Consider the following 19121-nt stretch of genomic DNA (forward strand, 5'->3'; position numbering starts at 1 on the left):
ATTGTAGGACCCTCAAAGAGGACTTGAACATATTGTGAAATAGTCAGAGAAATGGCTACTGGAGTTCAACACGAGCAAATGTAAAGTTATGGAAATGGGATTAGGTGATAGGAGACCAAAGAGACGGTACACAATGAGAGGAAATTGCCTACCTGTGACGATTCGAGAAAGAGACCTGTAAATGAACGTAACACCTAATCTAATTCCTGAGGCACATATAAATAGGATAACGACAATAGCGAACTCTACACTGGCAAAAGTTAGAACATCTTTCAAAAACCTAAGTAAGGAGGCATTTAGGGCGCTTTACACTGCCTAAGTGAGACCAGTCTTAGAGTATGGCACGCCATCATGGAGTCCCCACCTGAAGAAACACATAAAGAAACTGGAAAAGGTTCAGACGTCTGATTCGAGGCTCGTCCCAGAGTTACGAGGCATGGAATATGAAGAGCGCCTGAAGGAACTGAATCTTACGACACTAGAAAAAAGAAGGGAGAGAGGAGATATGATAATAACGCATAAAATACTCAGGGGAATTGACAGTGATAATAGACGAAATGTTCACACGGAATAGTAACAGAACGACGGAACATGGGTGGAAGCTGGAAACTCAGATGAGTCACAGAGATGATAGGAAGTTTTCTTTTAGCATGAGAGTAATGGAAAAATGGAATGCACTTAAGGAGGAGGTTGTGGAAGCAAACTCTATTCACAATTTTAATACTAGATATGATAGGGAAATAGGATCGGAGTCATTGCTATAAACAACCGATGGCGAGGAAGGCGGGATCCAAGAATCAATGCTCGATCCTGCAGGCACAAATAGGTGAGTATAAGTAGGTGAGCACACACAAACACACACACACACACTAATGGAAGGAACTATAAGAAACTTTTTAATCCTGTAAGATCTGGGATTTGTAAGAAGACTTGGTAATCACAGTTCAACTAGACTCGTCTAAATTTTCTCCCAGAACGAGTCCTCACACGGGTAGTTAACTTTGAAGCTCCCATGTGAATGCAGCCAATATTAAAAAAAATATATATGTATATCCAACTTCCTAACCAAGCCAGAAAAGTACGAACCCAAGCAACCCACCTAACCTAACCTAACCAAATCTAAGCGAACCTAACCTAACCTAACCTAACCAATCGAGTGCAGTGTATTAAAACGTTTATATGCGTCAGCTTTTATTAATTTTAATAGGATGCTTTTGTCACCTTGGTTACAATATCGTAAAAAACACGACCTATTAGCCGAGAGGATTGGATAGTTATGAACGATCACTGTGTATTAATGCTTGAGTATCTGGTGTAAATGAACATGACCGGTTCAGTAAAGGGTTCAGAGAGCAGAAGACTGGCAAACTGAGGTGAAAATAGTAAGCGAATACGAGATTTCCTATAAAGAATACCCATGGACACAGAAATCATAGGGTGGGTGTCCTCATCTATAAATACATGGCATCATTCGTTAAGTTTGTTCGTGTATTGGGATAATGACATAAGCTAACTTAAGCTAACATAACATCACCAAAGGTATATGAATATGAATACAAAACGCATATTCAAGAGGACATGGAGGAACAACATGAACTTTTCTCTGTAAACAGAATCATTAGTGTGAAACGTAAGTACTCAGAAAACTAGAGCTACACTTCGTCATTCTTGCTTTGTATTCCAAGTGAAAAGTGAAGAAACACAAGGAATGTTAAAATTATGATATTTGTGAATACAAGAGGTTATACTCACGTTATTCATGGTCTCAGGCAATGTTCGCTATGTCTACTCAGAATACCAACAGGAGTATTCACTCAAAACACTGATAGGCCGGACCACTCAAAATAATAATTGGCCTAGCCACTTATAACCCTGGTAGGCAAAGCCACTCAAAAAAACAAATTGGCCAAACCACTCACAACATCGGCATAGTTTGTTAATACAAACCTCTGACACTATTCCCATACTTCCCTTGCTCCCTCTTAGCTCAGTCTTCATGACTACCTCTCTTTCTTTCTTTCTCTCTCTCTCTCTCTCTCTCTCTCTCTCTCTCTCTCTCTCTCTCTCTCTCTCTCTCTCTCTCTCTCATCCTCCCTGCTCCCCCCTCTCGCCACCCATCTCTGGTTCGTGCATCTCTCTCAACACACAATAAAAGGGGAGAGGGAACAAAGTCAAGAGGCCGTGAACTCCGGGTAACCCAGTGTGTAGTGGAGATGGTATAGCGCCCACCGACTCAACACCAGGTGGGAAACACGGGGTACCATGTTCACTAGAAGAACAAATGATGACAACTGTTGGAAGAAAGATCTGGAATACAAGTGAGATGAATTCCCCAAACTCACTTTAGTTCAATGGGATTATGAGAGCACATTTGGGATATGAGCCGAGCGAAATAACAGCCAAGATTAGCACATAATATTGGTCAAAATCAGGAGGGTTCAGAAGTCACAAAGGCTAACTTGTTGAACATAAGAACATACGAACAAAGGTAACTGCAGAAGGCCTATTGGCTCATATGAAGTAGTTCCTATTTACAACCTCCCAATCCCACCCATATACATGCCCAACACACGTTTGAAGCAATCGAGGGACCCCACCTCCACCACGTTACGCGGTAATTGGTTCCACAAATCAACCACCCAGTTACTGAACCAGTATTTACCCAAGTCTTTCCTAAATCTAAACTTATCCAACTTACCCCCATTGTTTTGTGTTCTGTGTTGTGTTGTGTTGATACTTTTAATACCCATTAATATCCCCTTTGTTATGGCCTTTCATCCACTTGTAAACCACTGTCATGTCACCCTTAACCCTTCGTCTTTCCAGTGAATGCAATTTATGCTTGGTTAATCTCACTACATATGACAGGTTTCTAATTTGGGGGATTAACTTTGTCATCCTATGCTGGACACGTTCACGTGAAATTATATCCATTCTACAGTACGGCGACCAAAACTGAACTGCATAATTTAAATATATATAGATTATATATATATATAATCTATGTATATATATTATAAACAACATAGGTCCCAGGACAGAGCCTTGAGGCACTCCACTTACAACATTTTCCCACTCTGACTTAACCCCATATATTCTAACTCTCTGTTTCCTTTGGTATAGCGATGCCCTAATCGAACTTAATATAGCACCCCAATACCTCGAGCCTTTATCTTTTTAATCAGTCTTTCATGTGGCACTGTCTCAAAAGCTTTAATTAAGTCAAGGTAGACAACATCACAATCTTTACCACTATCAACTGCCTTAATTTTTTATAGGCAGTCTGAACCTTGAAAATTCGAACTTGTGGGCCTAGGTAGGTAAAACCATAATGTATAAAATAATATTGGATAGTGCCAACATAGTTCATATATCCAATTAACTGGATATCAACCATGGTGGGAAAGCTGATTAATAAAGATCTTTACTGAGACATGAATACATTCAAAGGAAATAGATTGAGTATGAAGTACAAGGTCTACTATACGGACTCATCAGGAATACTCGAATACTATATAACATTTTGATCCATTTTGGCCAATAAATTCCCTAAGGCAAAACAAAAAAAAATTACTATAAACATGACTGGCAAAATTGACGTGATGTCGCGTTTTGTATCCGTGGGTGCTCGGGTAGGTTAGGTTAGGTTTAGGCCATTTAGAACAACATTTCAGGGACGCTGTGAACGCTCGAGAGAACGGGCTGTGGCGGAGGTGAACAACTGTGTGAATGAGGGAGGGAATTATGAAAGGAAAGCACCAAGCTATTCGACTATATAGCATTGGGAAGGGGGGGTCAGGATAAGAATTTGGGATGGAACGGGGGAAAGGAATGGTGCCCAACCACTTGCACGGTTGGGGATTGAACGCCGACCTGCATGAAGCGAGATCGTTGCTCTACCGTCCAGCCCAAGCGGTTGGGCAAAGGACCGTGCGAGACACAGCACAAAATAGGGAAATTAGTAGAACAAGGCAGCAAACTCTACTGTGTGTCCTACTCCTTCAGTGCGACGAAGAGGTACTCCTCATATGGAAGATATAATTCACGTTTTCAGGGACAGAAAGCCAGCACATATCGCTTATCCATTTCCCCCAACCCCAGGAAGCCACCCACAACAGTTGCCTCGGTACCTATTTACTGCTAGATGAACGGATGCATCAGGTGAATGGTCTCCTAGGCCAATAACTGACCATCCCGAGGCTGCAAAACACAACAGTTGCCTAAATCCAATGAATCTATTTACTGCAAGGTAAACTGAGACATCATGTGAAAGTAAAAGTGCCATACCGCGTCTGTTCTGACTGGAGAATTTGGGGGAATTAATGACCCTGGAACCCTCGATTGCGAGCCGAGAACGCAGACCACTGTGCTTCAGTTGAAGAAAGTATTAATAGTAACGTGTAAAGAACACGACTGAACAAAATATTGTCTTTTGACCCGAGGACAATTAGTGTCGTTGGAAGTCTGACGAATACTCTTAATTAATTTCCTAATTAAACCCTTGGTAAATGAAGTAAGTGCATTTAGTCTTAGTCTTTCTTCCCGTCGTCATATCTCAGCTCCTTGTCCTCATATCGCAGCTCTTTGTCTTCATATCTCAGCTCCTTGTCCCCATATCCCAGCTCTTTGTCATTATCGGGGAGGACAGGGAACCGGCCGGCCGAGCGGACAGCACGATGAACTTGTGATCCTGTGGTCCCGGATTCGATCCCGGGCGCCAGCGAGAAACAATGGGCAGAGTTTCTTTCACCCTAAGCCCCTGTTACCTAGCAGTAAAATAAGTATCTGGGTGTTAATCAGCTGTCACGGGCTGCTTCCTGGGGGTGGAGGCCTGGTATAGAACCGGGCCGCGGGGACACTAAAGCCCCGAAATCATCTCAAGATAACCTCATATTCCAGCACCTTGTCCTCATACCCAAGCGCCTTGTTTTCCTATCTCAACTCCCTGTCGCCATATCCCAGCTCCTTGCCCTCATATCCCAGCTCCTTGTCCTCATATTCCAGCTCCTTGTCCTCATATTCCAGCTCCTTGTCCTCATATCCCAGCTCCTTGTCCTCATATCCCAGCTCCTTATCTTCATATCCCAGCTCCCTGTTCTCATATCACAGCTCCTTATCCTTATATCCCAGCTCCTTGTCTTCATATCCTACCTCCTTGTCCTTATATCCCAGCTCCTTGTTCTCTCACCCCAGCTCTTTGTCCTCACAGTCCGGCTCTTTGTTCTCATACCAGCTCATTATTCTTATATCTCAGCTCCTTGTCCTCATATCCCATTTCATTTTCTTCATATCCCCTCTCATTATCCTCATGTCCCAGCCCTATTTCCTAATATCCCAGCTCCTTGTTCTCATTTCCCAGCTGCTTGTACTCAAATCCCAGCTCCCTGTACTCATATTCCAGCTCTCTGTACTCATATTCCAGCTCCCTGTACTCATATTCCAACTCCTTGTCCTCATAACCCAGCTCATTGTCCTCATATCCCACTTCCTTATCCTCATATGCTTTCCAAGTGCTATATATCGCCACACTGGCTTTGCGTTTTTACCTCATAAATTCTGTACCTTAATAGCTGATTAGTTACCGAAGGTATTAAGTTAAAGTTTTAAAATTTCTCTTTATAATGAACACTAATATATACGCCCTTGACAAACTCGGGGTAAGAATAGGTTAGTGTTGTGTAAATTATGATGTATTCATGAACCATTACTATAACACAACACTTGCATGAGAAGTAATCCTAGTGAGGTATTTACAATTTCTTTCATCAGGTGTGATAGAGACCACTTACTCCACCAGGTAAGATAGAGACCACTTACTCCATCAGGTAAGATAGAGACCACTTACTCCACCTCGGGAGATAGAGACCACTTACTCCACCACTTGAGATAGAAACCACTTACTCCACCAGGTGAGATAGAGACCACTTACTCCACCAGGTAAGATAGAGACTATTTACTCACCAAAGTGTTCATAATAAGGCTGTAACTCCATGAGAAAAATGCGTCAAGGATTCATGAGTCAATGACCGAGTTGCAACACCTGCCATGAACATACAGTTTTCACGAGCACCGCAATAAATAATGTAGAGGTTCTGGACTTGGAAATGTTAACATAATGGGACATACTGTCGCCTGGTTAGAATTTGTGCGTAAAATATTCATAGTGCTGTAGCATTCTTGGTGCGATATCTGTAAATATCTACTCTCTTGTTGTTAACTATTGTTATTAGGCAGTATTTTAAAATTAACTTATTGGTTTATTCTTTGCCTCAGGAAACACAATGTATAAATGTTTATATAACGTCTCTCTCTCTCTCTCTCTTTCTCTCTCTCTCTCTCTCTCTCTCTCTCTCTCTCTCTCTCTCTCTCTCTCTCTCTCTCTCTCTCTCTCTCTCTCTCTCTCTCTCTCTCTCTCTCATTCCAGTGATAGAAAATCTCTCATTCACTCCATGCAAAATAATTCCAAGTGTCGGAAACTGAGTAAAAAAGTATGAATCAGAGAAACCAGATCTTTCTCTTGTGTCTATATCTCTCACACAAAGAAAACGAGAAGAAAACAACAGTGAGAAGGACACACGTTCAACTTTCTTCTCAACTATGTATGCTAATTGTGGTGCTAATCGCTAGACTTGAGCCCCTAGACGTGTCACCCCAAATATATGGAATAACTTGAGAAAAAATGGCTCTTGAAACTTTCTTAACGGTAAGAACTGCAACAAGAGACATCGTGATTTGCATACAAATAGGTATATATATATATATATATATATATATATATATATATATATATATATATATATATATATATATATATATATATATATATATATATATATATATATATAACATTCATGTGGCTTCTCGTCGCAGATTAATGTCGTTTTCTTTACCAAAACCGCCAAGAAATACCCCCTCCACGAACCCACAGTGAATGGGGAATTTTCGTTCACTCATTATCCTTAACTTCCTCACTTTAATGGCGGCGGCGAGTGCTAAGGAAACATTAACTGTTGAGGTTTAATAACTCTCCACCTCCGTGTCTCCGAGGCCAAGTGACTAACTCCTTAAGTACCAAACTTCCTCCCAGCGACGCCCACACGGAGGTGATAGGAGATGATCATCTCACGACTCTATTCAGCATCTTCCTTCATTTCCCTTGTAAGGAAGGTAATGAAAACGAAAAAGGCACGTAAAGAGGCTAAAATGCATCACACCTGCAGAAAAAAAATCTACGGCAATCAGGATATGTTACAATGTTACATTCACTTCGTACGTTCCTCAAGCGACAAAACAATGAGAAAGAGATCAATATAAAAGAAGAGCCTCACTGATAAGCTGATTAAATTATTTCAGATTGAGAGTTTAAACATTATTTTGCCGTTCACAATATTTGGTATGTAATACAACAATTATGTAAAGTATGTGAAGTAATTTTAAATTGAGCTTGTACATTTCCTTTTAATGTTTTCTGTGATTGAATTTTAAAATAAGCTATTACACTATATGTAATCAAACAGACATATATGAATATAAATATGTTACATATAGATATATGTATATATGTTTGACCACGTCTGTCTCTTGTCACTGCAATATTTTGAAGGCAACTAGCCACCCTTTCCTTAATCATAATTAATCTTAATCCTTATGTATTATACTGAAACTCTGACACTCTTACAACTACTCATCGTCCATGATAGTTAGGTTGCCTTCGCTCGTACGCTTCTCGTTAGGGAAAATTCATCAAATTGGACCCTTGTCATATCGTATGAACGAGGTGAACTACCAGTAATCATATACTTGTCTCCATTCACCTGGGATCTAGGAGATTCGAACCGTAGATCCCACGTGTGTGAGGCCGAAGGTCTATCGACCGAGCTATTGAGGAGTCTTAATAAGGAAAGTCATTTTTATTCAACAGCTCTACTCAATGGTGAATGGAATGTTTATGTCTACGAAAATGTGGATGATAATTTAAACTTGTTTTAGCTTGGAGACGTTACTTGTAATCAACAGCTTATTTAATTTCATGTTAAATGCTAGTTAGGAATTATACAAACGATGAGTGATAACCACCTTGTTAGATTGTGAACTCTGTAACCATCGAGGCTGACAGATTTCAGCTCCTTACTGTAGATGAGCTGAGTGAGGTGAATGTTAAACATCTCGTTACTGTAATTGAGGTGGGTGAGGTGAATGTTAAGCATCTCGTTACTGTAAATGAGGTGGGTGAGGTGAATGTTAAACATCTCGTTATTGTAAATGAGGTGGGTGAGGTGAATGTTAAACATCTCGTTACTGTAAATGAGCTGACTGAGGTGAATGATAAACATATCGTTATTGTAAATGAGCTGAGTGAGGTGAATGTTAAACATCTCGTTATTGTAAATGAGCTGAATGAGGTGAATGTTAAACATCTCGTTATTGTGAACGAGGTTGTTCGTCGAGAATGGACTTCCGACAGCTGCTGTACCCACAGCTGTCGGAAGTCTGCTGTTCCAGCTCCCATAACTACTACCAGATCCTCCGCTCCGGGGATCCGTGAGCCGACCCCCCCGGGAGCCCCTCACCGCCCGGCCACAGCGACTCCGCGGTTCTCCAGCTTGTCCCACTGACAGGGACGACAGCAGCCACTAGGACGACGAGGCCGACTTCGAAGACTCGACCGACTTTGATGCCTCAGTCGATGTCACCGCCTCTCCCTTCCCCTCATGCGACCGCCCAGGCACCAACAGGAGAGACAGGCTCCTATACTGCCTCCTCTGGGTATATCCGACGGGTCCGCACACTATCCAAGAAGGACAGGCAGCATAACTAACCATAATCCACAACGACTACTGGGAATACAAGTGCAGGGAAACAGGACGGATCCCTCACATAGTCGTCCCACAAGAACGTCTCGACCACGAAATCTTAAGGAAGGAAATTCGACCAGACTACCAACTTCGGAGAACTGGGATAAGGAAACTAATCCTCTTGTAACACCCGGACATCTTCCCTTACACTGGCCGACTGTAGCCAACCTCGCTGACAGCCCTGCTGACGCCTATGACACTCAACTGTCAGCAACTGTACCCCGTCAATTCACCGATCTGACCAGCCTTATGGCCTTGGATTGGATTGATGCATCCACGGACCCCATCCCCACATCTCCAGTATCAGCTATTGATACAGATAATGGCGCCTAAGAGCCTCCACTTACGGGCTCGCCATAGCCCGTGTTACTTGGAACTTTTTGTTCTGTGTAGCTAAATCTAAAACAACAACAAGAAAATGAGCTGAGGGAGGTGAATGTTTAACATCTCATTAATGTAGATGAGCCGAATGAAACGAACAGAGTACATCTTAACGAAAATGAACATTTTGTTGTGGACACTGCATATTACGCCTCTTACAATAATATTAAGGCAGTGTTGTTGTTGTTTTTTATTTAGCTACTCAGAAGGAAATGTCCAAGTAGCACGGGCTATGGTGACCCCGTAATAAGGCAGTGATTATAGAGTACATAAGTACCTCAGACGAGCAAAGTTAAGCTGACTGTACTTAGCTAATCTATGATAAGGTAAGTGAGGTGGACAGTATACTCACCTGTTGTTGATGAGGATGATACTGTTTACGTTACTCATATACTGATCGTTGATCAATGGCAAATTAAAGAATACTCACCGATATTCATCAATACGACCTCAATACTGGGTCGTTGCTCAGGTTGGTATAAAGAATTATAATCACATAGTTAATCATGGGGTTAGACAGACTGCACAAAACGCGATTAATTGACGAAGATTAAGCCACCCCAAGTGATGGCACGGGCATGAATAGCCCGTAAGCACAATACTCACCTCCTGGTCGTTGATGTACCAGGTGAGATGAGTAGGAGGGCGGGACTCGGCTGAGACACAAGTAACATAGGCCGTGTCACCAATTTTGTAATCGTTCTTTGTTCCGTAAATCAGCGGCTTTTCCTCGGGAATCTCTGTCAGGGATAAAGACAGGCGCATGAAATATAATGCCGAAGACCATTCACATATATTGTTATAGAAAACTATATATTAACACTTTGTTCGTGTCTTGCATATCATCGGAGCTACAATGCATTCTCTGTTAAGGTGGACTGCTGGTCTTAGGCTCATATGGGAATGAGAAATTAGATCTCAAAGATGAGAGAAAAGGTGCAGAGGGTCACAGGGATGAGAATTTATCTCACAGTGATGCGAGAAGAAAATAGTGAAAATCTGTTATTGAAAGTGATCATGACTGAACAAACGAACATCATGATGAGGGATGGTGAGCAAACTCAAGAGGACGTGAGATGAGGGAAGCAGCTCTACTACATTTCTTGAATAATTGAAATACATCCATGACACCCTCAAACAACCCAGCTTCAAGCAGTGCTCTCCCAGAGGTCACCATCACATATCTATTCACAAAATTGTTTGTTCTATGAATTACAAAAAGCGATCTCTATTATATATTATTATAATTGATTATTACAGTTTGTGAATAGTTATGCTTAATCCTATTTGAAACAATGCACTTTCTTACCTCACTGCGTTGCACATCACGGAGGTGTGATATGAGTCGGTCACAGCCTGGAAGAACATACTCACAGGATGTCGACCAAGAGAGAGAGAGAGAGAGAGAGAGAGAGAGAGAGAGAGAGAGAGAGAGAGAGAGAGAGAGAGAGAGAGAGAGAGAGAGAGAGAGAGAGAGAGAGAGAGAGAGAGAGAGAGAGAGAGAGAACAAACAAGCACAAGCACTTACGGATAACAGTCATATGAGCCATCTTGTCGGCTGTGTGAAAGTTTGGCGCTTCGGTAATCACCTCACACTTGTAATTACCAGTACAGGTCAGTTGAACACTCTTCAAGACCACCACCTCCCCCGTCGACAATTCTTTCTGCAAGGGTTAGAAACCGTATCGTTAATTCCCTGTGTCTTGTTAGATATATAATCACCTAATTAAGCTGATTATACGTTGAATAGAGTACCAGTGTAGACAGCAGTATACACCACAGGGTCTCGGGTAGACAGCCTGCTACAGTAGTACTCAGTGGAGAGTGCACAGAGTCACAAACGAGCCGCCAGTTCGTACTCAGACCGAGTAATCGCTTAACCCGAGAATTATTACGAGAAAATATAACCCATTTACGCCAGAGGTCACGACCTCTCCGTAGGTTCCGCACCTCCACAGATCTCCAGTATCAGCTAATGATACTGGTAATGGCTCCAAAGGGCTACCCCTTACGGGCTATTCATGCCCGTGCCACCTTTTGGGTGGCTTAATCTTAATCAATCAATCAATCCATTTACGCATCAGGTAAATAATATTACGAAGACTACATCATCTTAACTCTGTGTGTTGGCATTGGACAGCCAATCTATATATATTAAAATAACGACGTGACGACGTAGTTTCGGTCTAGGAGGGACCGAAACGTGGTTTTAGTGTCTAATTTTCAGCTACGCTATTGTCACTTTTTGTGTAGGAATATTGTGACGGAACTCCACCCTGGTAATGTTTTAAAAATGTATGTTTTGAGTGTTGTAAAACACGAATTCTTTTAAGCCGATTAAATGGTAATTTGTTGGAGATTGGATTATAGATTTGAATAAAAATTCATGAATCAAATGGTTCATGGAATTCTGTCTGCTCATATGCTAGCTCGTAAGTGTCATACTGATCTGCAATCCTTAAAGAAGCATTTAGCGTTACTGAGTAGTCAATATTACTTTGCGATTGTGTATTCTGTATCAAGACAATATTGACAGTGGTCAGAGTGAAGTTATTAGAGTACACTAAGTTCCCATGCTGCATTGATTTACCCAGGGACAGAGTGCTGCCACCATACATGCCTACTCTTACAGTGGGCATGAATGGTAGCAGACAAGCAATACAGGCAAACCGGCACTGTAACTAGTCATTAGAGTGTGTTGTACAGGACAGTGACAAATATCTTGATACTTAAGATCGTGTTCTTAGACAATAGGAGCTAAATTCACGAAGCAGTTAGGCAAATAGTTACGAACGTGTACATCTTTTCTCAATCTTTGACGGCTTTGGTTACATTTATTAAACAGTTTACAAGCATGAAAACTTCTCAATCAACTGTTGTTATTCTTAAAAACAGCCTCCTGGTGCTTCGGAGCTCATTAACTGTTAAATAATTGTAAACAAGGCCTCCAAAGATTGAAAAAGGTGTACAGGTTCGTAAGAGCTTGCGTAACTGCTTCGTGAATCTGGTCCCAGCATTACAGGGCACCGTAGCTAGTTATCAGAGTGTGGCACACAGTATAGTGACGATATCCTCACTCATCGTGTCCTCAAACTATAGGGCACCGTAGCTAGTCATTAGCTAGTATCCAGGACAGACTCTCTTCATGAAAGTTTTGGAGCCAGGCTGATGGGGTGCAGCTGTAAAACTCACTGAGGGAGAGGGGACTGGATAGAAGTGGGGTAGGAATGGGTTAGAAGAGGGGTGGAAATGGGATAGGGGAGTATAAGCAAGGCTCATAAACATAACGTATAGCAAGGCCTCACGTGTATGTTTAAATAGTGTAGGTGTTGTTATGAAATTAAGTTAGCACTCAATGCATGGTATATGTTAATAATTTGTTGGTTGACTTTTTAGGGTAACTACTTTATCTGATTACTTATTACTTCGTTAGTTAAATAAGTCACTACTGAAAACATCATTTTATAGAATATAGCAGAAAGTACCCACGTGCGCGCACACACACACACACACACACACACACACACACACACACACACACACACACACACACACACACACACAGAAACACACACACACACACACACAGTGCTCAACTATCTCCTCCCTAACAAAACAGGGAACTCCAAGTTGCATCGTGTTACAAGGCACAAACAATCAAGTCGAAGTTCTCCCTTTGATGTCGAGGTGAGAGTACCTGTTGACACCTTCAATGGGCGTGTTTCTTGTATATTTTAATAAAAATGTTCCTGAAAAGAGCAACATTATAAAAAAGTAATCTCTGCTTTTTCGGTTCTTTAATTTTTATTATTTTGTTTCAAATTATTTTTATTTTATGAGAATGTTTTGTAATATAAGATGAGAATGAGAGCTGGTAGAAATATTTGTGAGTGAATGTGAGAGTGAACGGGTGGTAATGACTGGAATTACTCACTTATATATGCTTCCAAGGAAGATCTATAGCTCTATAGACCTGAATTCACAAGATTTTGCTCAGTTAATGAAATTACTTTCAATCACCTTGATTCTTCTTGTACTTCCTTCAAACAATGCTTAGTTAGCTAACTACGTATGTCTCTTCATGTGGTCTATTCCACTTCCTCCCTGTGTCTATCTCTTATTGTAAACCATTCAACTACCTCACAGTGATTATCTGTTATTTTAGTAATGTGGACTATATCACCTCTTGTAGAGGTAACAAGTGTAATAGAGTTAACTGTAACATAGTTACCTCTATAGATAAAGGTAACTACCTCTTCTTTAAGTCATTTTACTTACTCACAGTGGGTTATATCTTCTTTAAGCCATTTCACCAAGTCAGAGTGATGATCATTCTTGTAGACTATTCCATTTGTTCGTATCGTAGAGGCGTTCCTTTCTTTAGACAATAACACATGCTCGTAGTGGCTATCCTGACCTCCTTCCGGCTCGTCTGTGTCTCCACGCTGCCGCAATGTTCACTGATCTGAATTTTTATCCTTCGAAACCTTGACTCATTGTCCCCCACTGCCAGTTTTCTCTGTTACTTTGTGCGTTGCCCAACAGACTCTTAAACCCAAACCACACATCTGAAAGTAAAGAAATGGAGAAGTTTCGGTCCGTCCTGGACCATTATCTAGTCTAGGTCCAGCAAGGGCCGAAACTTCGCTCTTTCGTCACGTTTAGGTGTGTGGGATGGATATCAAGTCCTCAGCCACGTTGTTGTGACTCGTCATCTTCATCTGGATCCCTACAGACGTTCCTTCTTCTTCACTTTAACGTTGTGAAAATTGTTTACTCAGTATAATGCAATAAGTTCAGTCCGGTCCTGTCCTTCTCTTAACACATTGCATTTGCTCTAGTTCGATTTTTTTTTTTTAGGTTTGGACTTGAAGCAGAGTTGCATATTCTGGACTTGGTCTTATGTACGTTCCATATTTTGAAATATGTTTTTATTTAATATGTAATAATCAGTATTAGTATAATCTATTTATTGATTACTCCTAATAAACTTTTGTTGCAGTGTTATTTTGAACTGAAGATTGTTGGTAAATTTTGAAGCCATGTATTTATTTCTCTTCCTTCACCTCTTCCTGTTTTCTCTACCTTTACTTTATTTATCGAACTTACTTCCCTTTTCCTCCTTAATCTTCCTACATCACTTCCTTCTCTATCTCCATCCAACTCCTCCTCCTTTCTCTCCCTGCCTGCTGTGCCTCCTCCTCCTCTTCCTTAAGTAAGAGCAGGACGAAGCTGGAGGGATCAGGCGGAGGATCAATAGGACCCGACCAATACTGATGCCTCAGAGACAATTCTGTGTGACCTGGACGGCCTGGATGCTGGGTCACGCTCTCAGCCGGATTTGTCAAGCTTCTGCAGCACGGATCCCATCTGGCCCACGGAGAGTAAGACACTTTGCTGGCTATTCACTACTACCGTGCTTCATTTTGGACCCGAATCACGACTGGACTACACATTGGGCGTGTTATTTATTATATCTCTACAATGCTTCACTTTTTACGTGATACAAATTTCACAAATGATCTTCACTTTTGAGGTGATATATTATTTCACAGTTGTTGTTCATTAGGACGTGATACATTATATCACAATTATTCTTCACTTTGGTCGTAATATTTGTGCTTCACTATGGACTTGATATAAATAAAAAAGCAGAATACTTCTAGTAATTAATATTTCAAGAGTATTACAAGCAAATTTAAAATGATATATGACCTTAATACAAGAATAATATGATAAGAGAGAACACTTCTGGAAGAGAACACTTCAGGAAGAGAATACTTCAAGAAGAGAACCCTTCTGGAAGAGAACACTTCAGGAAGAGAACACTTCAGGAAGAGAATACTTCAAGAAGAGAACCCTTCTGGAAGACAACACTTCTGGAAGAGAACACTTCAGGAGGAGAACACTTCAGGAAGAGAACACTTCAGGAGGAGAACACTTCAGGAAGAGAACACTTCAGGAAGACAACACTTCAGGAAGAGAACACTTCAGGAAGACAACACTTCAGGAAGAGAACACTTCAGGAAGAGAGCACTTGTTTTGAGTTTCAGGAAGAGAGTGCTAGTTTTTGAGTTTTAACTTTTAAAAGCATTACCCATCAATGTCCGATGCCAACCAATAAGGTTTTGCTGTGATCGAATATATGAAAATTAATTGTGGAATGAAAATCGTCTTTTCGGCATAAAAAGAGCGTAGAATCTCTCCGATGCGACTTGGAAATTTTCGTTTCATTAACTCGATGACATATTTTATAATTTTGTGAAATGAAGGAAATTGTCAGGGGACTCTTCTCTTTAAGGCCTACGGGCTCACCATAGCCCGTGCTACTTGGAATTTTACATTCCAGGTAGCGAATCTTTAACAACAACAACTCTCTTTCTCTCTCTCTCTCTCTCTCTCTCTCTCATTCTCTCTCTCTCTCTTTCATTCATTCTCTCTCTCTCTCTCTCTCTCTCTCTCTCTCTCTCTCTCTCTCTCTCTCTCTCTCTCTCTCTCTCTCTCTCTCTCTCTCTCTCTCTCTCTCTCCCTCCCTCCCCTCCCTTACCTCATCCCTCCTTCCCAAGACTATGATGTAGCTCCCAAGCTGCAGTAAGATCACATACCTCACTCTCTCGTTTCGTCGGGATTTTCTCGTGTTAAGATATATGCTCTTCTCCGAGCGTCGAGTGTCTCTACATTTCCAGCTCTCGAGAACTGGTTTTGCTGCATCGCTTTTATATTGATGATGTGTCGATGGCTCCGCGACAAAGTTGTATGTGACTCTGTTCCTGATTGACTTTTCCTACTCCAGTAAAGGGGAAGATGTATACATTTAAACTTTTGTGGAGTGTTTTTTTCTGTTGTCATTCGTTTACAGTACTATTAAAAATTGAGCGGTGCAGCAGTTTGTGCGAAATTTAAAAGACGTGTCTGGTGTTTGGTCAATATTTGTGTTATTCTTAGCATTTATGGCTATATAAGAAGGTTGTTATTTGAGCTAAATTGTTTTAATCCTTGTGGTTAAGGCTCCACGACCGTCTAAATGGTTGGGCACCATTTCTTTTCCCCTGTCTCATCCTAAATCCTTATGCTGACCACTTCCAAGTGCTATATAGTCCTAATGACTTGCCACTTTCTCCTGATTGAGTTCCCCCTCCCCCTTCTCCCCACACACACATATTCGCTTTTTCTTTGTGGCGTGATGATGTAGTGGGATAATTATTGATTTTGTACCAGATGAGCTTCTGTTATGAGTTGCAAGTTGTTAATTGCAATTGTTTAGAGTCGACCCATAGTTCTTTTTTTGGGTCAGAACTTTGTTTACTTCTAAATCACACATAACAGCCAGTCCTAAAAAATATTATCAGAATAAATTAAAATCTATCCACCAAAGCCCCTGAGTATCAATAACAAACACTCATTACATGCAACCTAAAAAAAATAGAGTAGCGAAGTCAATTAATAGTGATTTTGTTCATTAATTATATAAATTCTTATTCATATTCAACAGTCCATAGATGAGGCGCGGCATCTTTAAGCTGAAAGGTTATTTAAACTGTTTCGTCAGCCGAGAGCTCCTTTAATTACGGCATTATATATTATTTTCCAAGTGAGCAGTCTCCCCTGACGCTCGGGTATATATTTTTCCTCAACATGTAATATTTTTATCCATTTGCTAATGAGCAAAAATGGGGAAAATTTAACATGAAGTTGTATGTTGTATTCACTGGATCTATTATGGTTGTATTCATTGGATCTATTATAATGGCTGTATTCAGTGGATCTATTACGATTGTACTCACTAGATCTATTAGTGATTGAATTCATTAGACATAATCGTAATTGTATTAACTGGTGCTATTATGATGATCGCATTAACTGAATATTTTATAATGATTACATTCACTGGTTCTATTGTGATGATTGTATTCACTGGATCTATTATGATGGCGGCATTCACTTAACCTATTATGATTGTATAACTGGATCGATATGATGACTGTATTCACTGGATCTATTACCTCTACTGTATTCACTGGATCTATTACCTCTACTGTATTCACTGGATCTATTACCTCTACTGTATTCACTGGATCTATTATGATAAATATAGTAATACAATTATATATTTTTCAAGTTCTTCGGAAAAAAACATAATAATGGTAATAACAGTCTAGTCAGTCTCTTTTATGAGGAGATAAAATATAATTAGTGAAGAAAATATCTAAATAACTAAGCAAATAAGGTTTGTAATAGGATCGAACTAGTGTCCATGGACTCCCCAGACACACACGCTACCGACTGAACCATGATGAGCTCGCAAATACATCAACAAAGTAATTCAACTTTTACTTGGACCACAAGGGGGCCGTGCTCACATCCCTTGAGTCTATGGCCACACACTCCGTGTACCTGCAGGTAATAGACAGGAGTAGATAGGGTCTAGGGGTAGATAGAGTCATGAGGTAGATAGAGTCCACCAGATAGAAATATAGCCAGATTTATAAAGAAGTTATGCAAGCACTTATGAGCGTATACATCTATCCTCAATCTTTGACGGCTTTGGTTACATTTATTAAACAGTTTAAAAGCATGAAAACTTGCCAATCAACTGTTGTTATTGTTAAAAACAGCCTCCTGGTGCTTCGGAGCTCATTAACTATTAAATAATTGTAAACAAAGCCGCCAAAGATTGAGAAAAGGTTGGTAGGTTCGTAAATGCTTGCTTAACTACTTCGTGAATTTGGCCCCAGGGGTAGATAGAATCCATAGATAATAGGTTCGATCACCCTTTATTCGGAGATTAAGGGATCTTTCTCCGGGTGTTATTGTACCATATTTGTGGCTAAGAATTTTTCATGAACTCTTTCATTATGCTTTATTAAATTCTTCAATATATAGTGGAACCAGAGGAGGGAAGTCCTGTCAGGTACAGTGTATGGGATATAAAGAGATAATATTATAATATTATATTATAGCATTATTACTATTAATAGTAATAATGACTATTATTACTATTACCCTCCATCCGATATGGACGGATTATTCGGTACCCTCCATCCGATATGGACGAGATTGAAAACGGAAGCACTTGGGCCGGAGGCCGACGCGGGACTCCAGTCACCTATTATAGTCACCAATAACTATTATTACCATTATTACTATATAATATTATAGCATTATTACTGAATGTACCAACAAACAACAAATCCACAAGGGCATTTATAAGGGTTCGAATCTGCGCTCTCAGTGTTCCCAGTTGCGTTCTAGACCACTGTACAAGAGTTGTAATGATCGGTATTATTAATCTCTATCTTCAAATTTCTATATAATAGCGAGGTCTCTCCTTCGGAACAACGAAACAGCTCGTTCCTTCTCAAACAATATAAGACTGAATTGAAGAAAGAATGTCAACGCAAAATAAAGCTCGCTTGAATTCAAACGTGTATTAATTTGTTAATTGTAACTTTCTCCTCAAAGTTTTCATCGAGTGAACAAAATAAATATTTAACATCTACGTAACCAGACAACAATTATACACCGCGAGGAAATAAATTTGTGATCACTAGCAAAAGTTGGGGCTTCGCTAACCTTTCGCAAGTGGAGATTCCGCAGGTTTGCTCCGACGATAACCAATCTCTTTTTACAAAAGTCCTAAATGGCGTTTATATTTAATGCACACAGGGGGAGCAGGAGGGGAAGACTTTTACGCAAGTTAAACCTTATATTATAAAAGCCCCTTTTGTGCTAAGACGATGGTGTCCGATATGACGAGTGTTCATATGGGAGCATGTGTCTGGGGACCTACGACAGGGGTAAACAAACTCTTCTCTCTGGACCAATTTATAGTTAAGAATTCCCTGTCTTCACTTCAACACGTGATCACCTGGAATCTCAAGGCTG

General features: G+C 40.5%; 1 protein-coding gene across 1 annotated transcript in view; it reads right to left on the reverse strand.

Annotated features, from left to right (window-relative positions):
- The window catches only part of LOC138354104 (cell adhesion molecule 3-like), a 205923-nt gene that overhangs the window by 22285 nt on the left and 164517 nt on the right, over positions 1 to 19121 (reverse strand). The window contains exons 3-4 of the mRNA XM_069307945.1: positions 10765 to 10900; positions 9843 to 9976 (exon numbers count right to left, since the gene is read on the reverse strand). Coding sequence (XP_069164046.1) covers positions 9843 to 9976; positions 10765 to 10900 — 270 coding nt within the window. The remainder of the gene's footprint in view (positions 1 to 9842; positions 9977 to 10764; positions 10901 to 19121) is intronic.

The sequence above is a fragment of the Procambarus clarkii genome, chromosome 61 (genome assembly GCF_040958095.1).
Source record: "Procambarus clarkii isolate CNS0578487 chromosome 61, FALCON_Pclarkii_2.0, whole genome shotgun sequence".
Classification (NCBI taxonomy): domain Eukaryota; kingdom Metazoa; phylum Arthropoda; class Malacostraca; order Decapoda; family Cambaridae; genus Procambarus; species Procambarus clarkii.